This window comes from Polistes dominula, unplaced genomic scaffold, assembly GCF_049000335.1.
Source record: "Polistes dominula isolate Pdom_NZ unplaced genomic scaffold, Pdom_raw_medaka contig_373, whole genome shotgun sequence".
Classification (NCBI taxonomy): domain Eukaryota; kingdom Metazoa; phylum Arthropoda; class Insecta; order Hymenoptera; family Vespidae; genus Polistes; species Polistes dominula.
The window spans coordinates 567,302-577,884 of NW_028300899.1; the positions used below are offsets into that span (position 1 = coordinate 567,302).

The 10,583-nt window shown below is 33.6% G+C and overlaps 1 protein-coding gene across 1 annotated transcript in view; it reads left to right on the forward strand.

Moving 5' to 3' along the window:
• Positions 1–10,026, forward strand: part of LOC107074685 (dipeptidase 1) — a 52,510-nt gene extending 42,484 nt beyond the window's left edge. Inside the window, 2 exon segments of the mRNA XM_015336352.2 lie at positions 5,049–5,184; positions 9,225–10,026. Of these exon segments, the coding sequence (XP_015191838.2) occupies positions 5,049–5,184; positions 9,225–9,341 (253 nt within the window). The 3' untranslated portion in view covers positions 9,342–10,026.
• Positions 10,027–10,583: the final 557 nt, after the last annotated feature.

Consider the following 10,583-nt stretch of genomic DNA (forward strand, 5'->3'; position numbering starts at 1 on the left):
AGATGGGTGGTAGAAGAGCAGTTTTAAAACGGGAGAATTGAAGCGACTGAGGTGATGTTGGATGAAAAGAGAAGGGAACAAGAGTGATGAGGAGACTAAAGGAGAGGAGAGGAGAGGAGAGGAGAGGAGAGGAGAGGAGAGGAGAGGAGAGGAGAGGATGGAATGTGTCGAGTCCTCCGGCGGTAACGCTTTTTACCCTTTTGTTGTTGCGATAGGTATCGGGATATTCGATTGAAAGGGTAGGAAAAATTCGGGATAGCTGAATGACGTTGAAAATATAGAACGACGAGCTGAAAGAGCAACAAAGTTTGTCGATGCTTGTTTTTCATTGAGAGAAAAAAGATGCGAAAGAAAGAAAGAAAAATGAAAAAATACAAAAATACAAAAATAAAGAAATAAAGAACGAACAGGATGAAAGAAAAGAGATTGGAAAAATAATGCGAAAGGAGGAACGTTGTTTTGACAAACGTAGAAACGATGGAATAGAAACGAAAATGTTTCTTCTATCTTCACAATCGTACTTAAAGTTTTACGATAAGACAATGCAATATTGGTGATGGTGATGGTGGTGATGGTGATGGTAGCGGTTGTATTCATGGTTTAAACGCATTTTTTAAAAGAATAAACGAACAAGCTTTCAAAAGCTTTATAATATATATATATATATGAAGAGAGAAAGAGGGAGAGAGAGAGAGAGAGAGAGAAGTATTACAAAGCATGTACACGATGTTAAACGACTATTCTCTCACAAGCATATAGATGGATTTCACTTTGATGTATTTGGCTTTTGTACATCGGTTGAATTTCTCTATCTTTTTCATAGATAAAAAAAGAGGAATTAAAAAAAGAATATCAAAAACAACAACAACAACAAGCGACCTACGCGAATGGAGGGATATACATACTTTGAAAAGGATGACGACCACGATTGGTTCAGTGGCAACTTTATTGGACGCGTTATTTACGGTCAACGGGACAAATGTTCCTTTTGGAGATAAAACTAAATATCCGATAAAGTTTTAAAACGTGTATGAAATCGTTGTTGCGGTCTTCACATTATTCTTCTCATCACATTTTAATGTTATTTTTATGTACATCCGGTAATTATGAATAACATTATTTAAATTTTTTACATTTTTTTTTTTTTAAGAATAATCCTTTTATTCACATTTCATATTATTCCGAATCTATTGCAGAAAAATTCGGGATAAATATATCTAGACTGGGGGAGACCAAACAAAACTATATTGTAGGAAATTTTTCAAATAATTTTTACCTCTTTCAAAAAATGATTCTTCTTTGACGTTCATATACGACTCTCTCAGTTCGAGAAATATTGTATAAGTGAACAAAAGGTGTTTACATCGACATAGTACTCTAACCTATATATTTTTTAAATTCAGAAGGAAAACTGACCTAAATAAATTCCAAGAAAATTTATGTTGGTCACGCGACGAAAATCATTTTTTGTTCTTGTCTCAACTACAGTCACCACAAAATTACCACTACTATTTACTTTTACCAACAGGTGTATACTATACAATAGTATACGAAATATGAATGAAAATATTTGCAAACTGTGAAGATATCTCATCGCAAACAAAAGTCACAGAGATTCTCATTTTAAAGAAGAAAGTCTATTGCTTTTATCATCTACTCATGTCAGTTTGATAACAACTCCGATAAAGTAAAATCGGTCATTTTCTTTTTTACAATTTACGACTCATCGTTAACGATTAAATGCAATTTCGAACGAGACGACGCATAAAAAAAAAAAAAAGAAAAGTAAACATGAGAAAAATTCGTTCCAACGAAAGAAAAATGCACTCATCGTTTTATCTCCATTAAATTTGTTCGAAAAAATGTAGATTTATCGATTTTAAATGTACGATCATAGTCTTCGAGTCGATTATTTTCATACGATAACGAGACTTACTTTTCTTATTCGACAATTTTTAAGCCGACGAACATTCTTGTTTATCTTACTATCTTATTTTTTTTTTTTTTTTTTTTTAAACGCGAACAATAATTTCTTCTTTTTATATATATATATATATACTTTTATCTTGAAAAACGCGTACACGTATGAGCTTTCATAAAATTCGAGAGACGGGATTATCGACACTGTCAATCTTGAGAAAATAAGAGAAAGGTGATGATAATCATATCGGATAGAAACGAGAGAGAGAAAAAGAGAGAAAGAGAGAGAGAGAGGAAAAAAAGAAAAAATAAAAAAAAAATAAAGGAAGAGAGATATTTCATGGCGAGAAAACATCCCATAGGAATATCAATGAAGATTTTGCTACGAGGACAAAAACAATGCGTAGCTTGGCGTATCTCATCTCGTTCTCTTTCACGAAAGGAATAGAACTTTAATATTGGTTCTGACATTTTTCCTCCCTTAAAATGAAACACATGGCTCAGGGAGAAACCTTCCACCAAGCGTGAATACCATGATGCTAACTTTTAATAGCAAGAATAATAACAAGTAGTAGTAGTAGTATAGCAATAATACAAAGTATATTCTCGTAAAACATATATTCAAATCGTAAAGAAAAATTGTATTACAATCGATTAAAATAGTTACTCGAATGCAACTCGAATCGAACGAATATATTTACAATGAATAATATTTCGTAAGGAAAGAATTTTTATTGACCATTGTAACCATTGAAACGATGAAATTTACTTGAGAAGCATAAAAAGGGTTGTTGCATTTAATTATTTGGAACAAGGAAATTGGGTCACCTATTAGAAAGAGGAAGGGAAAAAGGAAGGAAGAAAGAGAAAAAAAATTAAATGTACAAAAAAAAGAAGAAAAGAAAATATAAAAAGGAAAAAAGAAAAGAGTGGTAAAGGATCAAAAGAAGGAAAGGTGATATTACAGAGGCTAGGGGTTGGCCAATAAGCTTTTACGTGAGATTAAAATTCATATTAGCATAGGTATAGGAAGAAATAAAGGGAGAAAGGAAGAAAGGAAGGAAGAGAGAAAGATAGAGAGAAAGGCCTCAACCGCATCCTATTCGGCTCGCTTACGCTTAAAACGTGAGTACTCGGTAGACCCTCTATGCTAACCCCGATTCGCCACAATAACTGTAATGATTAGCGTTAATTGCGTCGTTAACCCGCATTTACTCGATGGCCTATTCCATGGCTGACACGTTCCACGCGTTATCACGAACAAAGCTTCTCGGTGGTTAAGAGCATCAAGAAAATCCTTCTATTTCGATCATGAAAATAAATTTCTCTCTCTCTCTCTCTCTCTCTCTCAAATTCAGTTCTCGATTTTGTACATTTACGAAGAAAATCGACGTTTTGATAAGCGACAAAATGCCGTCTCCTAGTTTAAAACGTATTTTCTGAACTTGACTATCGTTCTTGAATCCCTTGAAGTGATAAAAATAAAAAAGTGAGAAAGAGAGTGTGTGTGTGTGTGTGTGTATGGTGATGGAATGCAATCCTGGTCTATTCAAAGTTCTTCTTTTCTCTCTCTCCAACTCTCTCGCACTATGTTTTCTCACCAATATCCTGTTCGAATCTTGACTTTTTCCTAACGTAAATCACTGTCAAAAGAACTATTTGCATAACGCGTGGTACGGCACTCGGTATGCCGCGAAATAAATCGACGAAAAAGGTGTGTTGTTGAATTGAAAATTCAGGAATTAAAACAACGTATTCCTTCTTTCTTTCTCTCATCGCCGAATATTCTTATATAACTACGCTAGTTCATGATTGGTAAAAAGACAAATTTACGATTGCGAGAAAAAATGAAAGATTTGAAGAAACTCGTGGAGAGAAAATAGAAAATATAAAAGAATCGACATTCGAATGAGAATGGGGACCACCGAGTAAAAAAAAATGGAGTACAAAAAAAAGAATGACTGGGCAAATGGAATGAAGTTGCAGTATGTGTTCTACGTCCAATTGCAATTTCGAAATTCGACTCTCAGGAAAAGTCAACTCTCATGTGGCAGAAACAGTCGATGTACATGGCTGCTGCTTCTGCTGTTGCTGTTGCTGTTGCTGTTGCTGTTAGTGGTGGTTCTGGTTCTGGTACTGGTGCTGGTGTTGGTGCAGAGTCGCATAACTGCCAGTTTCAGCCACGACACGATGCGCCATGAATAAGTCCCTAACCACTCTTGCTGCTTCGACATTGTCAGCCGGCTGGCTTTCAACGGATCTCTCAAACCCTCGTTTTCGTAGCCCCAACCACCCACACATCCCTTTCCTATCCGTTTCTCTAACAACGTAACCCTCCCCGACGACTGTGACACCCGTAATGAGGAAGAGGATCGAAAATCACATCGTCCAAGAGACCCTCGTCGTATCATCGTCAGACAAGATTTCATCACGAGTTTTTTTCAATTTTATCTTCTTCCCTCTTCTTTTCTTCGTTTCTCCTTGTATTTTTATGTACAAATGTGTATATATGTAATAGATATGAAGTATCGATAAGAGTTATTACACGATAGTTCGATTCTTTTGTTTTTCTTTTTTTCAAGCGAACGTTAATTGTAAATTGGAAACGTTGAGTACCTACGTTCTGAAGAGTACTGTTACACATTTCTTTTCATTTTTTTCGGTTCTTGCATCCTCATGTGTACATATTTAGATATATTTTTCTTTTTGAGGTGAATCAGAAAATCGACTCGAAAACAAATGTAAATTTGCTCTAATTTGTTCGTTCGTTCGTTCGTTCGTTGGAAGAAAAATATTCTTTTTTTTTTTTTTTTTTTTTTTTTTAACAAAACTCGTGTACTGATTTTAATACGCGAAACGAAAAAGAAAAAAAAGAAAAAAAAGACCAAGGTAACAGTACAAAAGTGTAACGTCCGAATAATGAGCGAAGAGAGAAAAAGTAGGAATTTTCCTATCCGTAATATCTCTTTACTATGTCTTTTATTTATTTCGTTTAATACGAAATATAATATTTTCGTGTTTCTTAAAAGTCGTTTAAAGATATAAGTTGAATGAAAGGATTATTAAAAGTATATAACAGACTTACTTAGCCGATCTATCCTTAACCAATTTCGAACTGTCTGTTTCAGGACACCAGCAGGTCTCGAAGACGTGAGCAAATATCCGGAGTTATTTGCAGAATTGTTAGCGAGAGGTTGGTCAGAGAGAGATATCCAGAAACTCGCTGGCCTGAATCTCATCCGGGTCTTCAAGGCGGTGGAACAGGTGAGAGACATCTTTCTTCTTTCTTTCTTTCTTCCTCCCTTCTTTATTTTATCTCATTTATCGAACATCCTTTGACTTTATAATATACCTACTTTGAAACGCGACGTAGAAGATATTGCCAAAGGCGATATTTTTTAACAAGCTTCCTCCACAATCTTATTTTTCTATCTAATAAATTATTTCCAAGTTGTCAAAGGAGACACAAATGTTTATCTTCTATATAAATATATATAAATTTGTATCTGTCTATTTCATTTTATTATTATTATTATTATTTGCCTTTAGAAAATAAATGTTTTTCAGATACATATATTTGTCATGTGTTATATAACAATTTATATATATATACTTTGAAAAAAAAAAAAAAGAGAAAAGAAAAGAAAGAAAGTCTGGTTAACCGACTCAACCAATATCGAATTTAATAAAGCAAACAAATCATGCATCCAGAGTTGCATGAGTGTGCTACGAGGTTACAAAAATAGGAAGGGTAGGAAGAAAAGGTTGAAATAGGTATATAGGGACATCGACGATTTTTACTCTCTTGGAGTTCTGCCAATCCTAGAACCAGCTGGCTCGATCCTCCAACCACCCACGTTCTCCATCCTTCTATATTTTCTACCTATATTATATATATATATATATATACAGATACATATATGTACAAAGTAGGTATGTCTTGGTAGGGTGTAACACATGACTGTTCTATATATAAAATCACCAGAGCGACGCCCATTTCAAGAGACTGGAGCACGCTTTGGATGGTTTTAACGAAATTCCAACCTACTTTATGCACAATGCATACGTGATACGTTTCTTTCGATTCGTTCAACCAACACCTAACCTTCCATTTGAAATTTTTCATTTAAAAATGTTGTGTATTTCAATATATTTATGTAAGACGATTGAGATTTGATCATAAAAAGAAAGAAAGTTAAAAAAAAAAAAAAAGCATTTAAATTGAGACAATGTTGTGTTAACGAAACATTATATAACGGGTCTTACACGCTTGTAGATGACTGTACTGGAAATTACAACAATAATTTAATTGTGGTGTACGCTGCTAGCCACGAAATTGCGGTTGTAATTTGTCTGGAGCAACGGCCGTTTATTAAATCGGAAGACGAGTGCTATTTCACCTTAACATCGTTTGTCATATTTCACATTTTACGACGATTAACTTTGAACGTAACAATCATTGCATTTCGATGGTTAAAAGCTGTAAAAAAAAAAAAAAGCAGGAATTAAAGTGGAACCCAGTATGTTTCTAACTAATATTCTATTAACTTGAAATATTTTTTTTGTAAAATATTAATGTTTAATGGTTGAAATGAAAAAAAAATTCAAATTGACTTTACTTGGATAATTATCATAGTAATTTTGATAATATAATAAGTCAATATAAACATTTAATTTATGATTTATTTGATGACATAAATAATTGTAAAATTAAAATATACCATAAAATCAAGTTCACCCATAATTACAAGGCACAATCCATAAGTAAATTTCTTCGAATATACACATACACAGTTTTTCTGCTTACCTAACTATGTAAAAATTTGTTAGAAAATTAATATTTCATTAAGATCGTTTTACTGAATTAAAAATGAATTTTCATTCAAACGCGATAACGATGCGTAATAACAACAAAAATATTCAAATGTACAATCCTATATGCAAAAGTACAGCAATATTACTTTTATTGTACAGGTGTAAAAACTACTACTACTACTAATAATAATAATAATAATAATATAAGACGAAAGACTAAAGAAAAGGGTGTTCATTAAGGGCTAAACGCAAAGTCTCGTAATTGGTGAAATAATAGTCACGCCTATCGCTTCCCGAACAAATTGCTGGCGATTACGTACCTCTGAAATTCAATTCCGACATTCCTTTAGCCACTCCTTTACATCCTCCTTCCTTTTATGTACTTAAGAAGTCTTGCCATGACCCATGGAAACCCAAGAAAGGGAACGAGAGAATGCAAGTGAAATTTGAAGACACTTTGAGCCTGTTTCGTAAGACCACTTCTTCCTTACCCATCCCCTATTCACTCGTTCTCTTGAAAATTTCCCTACAAACGAGTACTAAAGTGTACTATTATAGTTTTGAAAATGAATCGGGTACGAGTATGATCATGCTAATGTCTTATTATGTAGATTGTTGTATTCCTTCGCCAAGGTTAATTTGCCAAAATTTTCTATTCTTCTTCTTCTTCTTCTTCTTCTTCTTTCTTTCTTTCATTGTGAAGTCGAACAAGAAATTTTAATACCAAAAAAAAATAAAAAATGAACAAATAAGAAAAGAAAAATGTTAATCCTAGTGTTTCCATCAAAGACAGTAAAAGAATTTTTTTTTTTTATCCACCGACATTTAACAATCCTCTTTCATAATTTCTCACGGTTCCCTGGAGTTGCTGCGAGCATTTCATACAAAAAAGAAAGAAAAAAAAATAAGAAAAATATAAAAAAAGAGGCTTCAATTTCCAAACCAACGGTGAAAAATAAATCGGGATAGATGAACGAGAGAGATAGAGAGAGAGAGAGTATTCACGAGGTGATAAAAAAAAAAAAAAGAGGGGTTGTGTGTTCACCGGATAAAACTATACGTGTGAGATCATCCGAGTATTTTTTTTCACCGTGAATTTGATTAAGATTTACCCGAACAAAAAAAAACAACTCAAAAAATCAACCTCCTGCTATTCAACCTCTCGCTAAAAAGAAATAAGAAAATCGTGCGAACGAGACCGATTCATTCTGCTTGTATTTTTCTGTCGAACGAGAAAAATTGGCAATAATAAAAGCAAACGTTTCGCGGTTTTATCCGCAAACTTTGATGCGAGTCGAATATGTCGAAATCGAACTAAAGGTAACGGAAAATTTTAAATAAAAAAAAAACAGTGCGAGAGAGAGTGAGAGAGAGAGAGAGAGAGACAGAGCAGGAAGAATAAAAATAAAAAAAAAAAAAAGGGAATTCCGATATGAGAATATCGGTTATTATTCGTTCATGGATGAAAGTCTATGGTAGACGGTAATGCCTATAGAAAGTTAATGGACTTAGAGAAAATTGATGGGTTTTGTGCAGTCTCCCATGAAATACGCAGAGTACCCAAGCAAACCTTTTTCTGTCTCTGTCTCTCTCTCTCTTTCTCTCTTTCTCTATTTTTCTCTCACTCTTTCGTTCACCTTTCACTAACTCATATCCAAATATTCATGTTCATACACGTATTATACACTTATACGTATACGTAACTTTTACATTTTGTATCCTTCGATATAACATTTTTCTCTTTCTCTCTCTCTCTCTCTCTTTTTCTCATTTTTTCTCTTTTTTGTCCCACTTCTATTCATCCTTTTACTCTTCGCTAAAACCGTGCAATCGTCGGGCGCAATTTTTCTCGTTAGTATTCCTAACTACGAAACACACGCAACACATACTACACTCTGTTAGGTGGTAATATACATATACACATACGTATACGCATGTATAGGTATTCATGAGTATGTGTACCGAACGAGTTTTGCGTCCATAAGTGCCAAATTGAGGCTGCTACAAGAAAGATGATCGAGTTCTATCTCCCTCTCTCTTTCTCTCTCTCTCTTTTTCTCACTCGCTGACACGATGATACTTTCGTACGTATTATTATTATTATCACCATTACATATACACACATCTGCTAGACACATATACATAAAAAGTAGTTAGAAATTTTCTTTCGAAGAAAGTCCCTCTCGTGTAATTTACCAACGTTCTCGTATATCGTATTGTTGTCGTCACGTTTTACAAATTTATTATTCGAGAATAATATTATGCATCTTTTGTGAAAAAAAAAATATATATATATGTGTGTGTGTGATTATAAGTAAGATGAAAATATGTGAGTGATAAGAATTAAGAAAAAGAATTTCTATCTTTCATTGACGATGTTTTTATTATACGTTTGGTTATACTACTAGAATTAAGTGAAGTATCCAAATAACAGATCAAAACACGTCGAAGCAAACATCTAACAAGTTTCACGTATGGTTTGTTCACAGGTGCGTGACAGAATGGCTGCCGCCGGAATGGAACCACTCGAGGAAGAAATTCCATCCGAGGACATCCTTGGACGTAATCATTGTCGTTACAACGTTAGAAGATTGGCGGTACCTTAAGAAAACCCTTAACGAGAAATATTAAACACGCACGAGTACTTTATAGACTTTTTCTTTTTTTTCTTTCTCCCTTTCACTTAAAATGAGAAAGATGAGGAAGAATTTTTGGAAGGAAATTACAAAAAAAAGGAATGAAAAATTATTGCGAAACGAAATTGTTTTTCCATTTTTTTAAATATATATCGCAAGATTCGCGCAAATGTTGCGTCTTTCTTAAATCTTTATACAACGTAAGGTAGATAGAGACGAAATAATAAAAACGAAATGAATGAAAGCACAAAAAAAAGAAAAAAAGAAATCGAGCTCAATTCTGCCAGGTGGCGACTTTAGCGAGTAAAAAAAAGTCGCGCCTTCTAAAAAAAAAAAACCAACACTTGTACTTATTTACGAGAGAAGGAGGTCGATGTTTAAAGAAAAAAAATAAAATAAAATAATAATAATAATAATAATAATAATAATTAATAAACAAGAAAAAAAAGAAATAATAGAAATATATTAAAAATCTTCCTACGAAAAGAAAAAAAAATGGAGAACGATCGAGGGGACTTTAAAGACGAACGTTCGATTTATAACGCGACGCGCGTGCGTGCTACTACAAAGTTACACTCGTAAAAAAAGAATAAAAAGAAAAACAAGAAACACCGTGATAATTTAAGACCAAACAACATAAAAAAAAAAAATAAAACGCGTTTGTATAAATGTTTAAACGATCTAGTCGTCGAATATACACGGAGAGACACACACACATCGATGTTTCATTTGTACTCAGCGATTTTTTCCTTGTCGAAAAGCTGGAACCAAAAAAGAAAACTATTCTAGTCAATAATCATCATACATATATACATATACATACATATAAACTAGGAATCGAAAGATGATAAAGACGGGACGAGTGGGTGAGTAGTTGGCGCGGTGACTGTTCAGACGTATCATTGTTCCATTAGAGAAAGTGGAACAAGCAAGGCTACGCGGTACAAACAAACGACAACTAACAACAACACACGCACATTACGAACAAACTTGTACATATGCGGTACCTGAAGATTGGACTAAATGAAAAAGGGGGAGTGAGAGGGAATTGTAAGGAAAATTGAAATCATTGTTAAATCAAATCGGCCAAGTTGATACGAAGCGCGAGGTATAATGATTGCATACCTTGGAACTTTGATTGAATAAGTAACAACAACAACAACAACAAAAAGATAAAGAGAGATAAAAGATGTGAGAAAGTTATCAACGAAA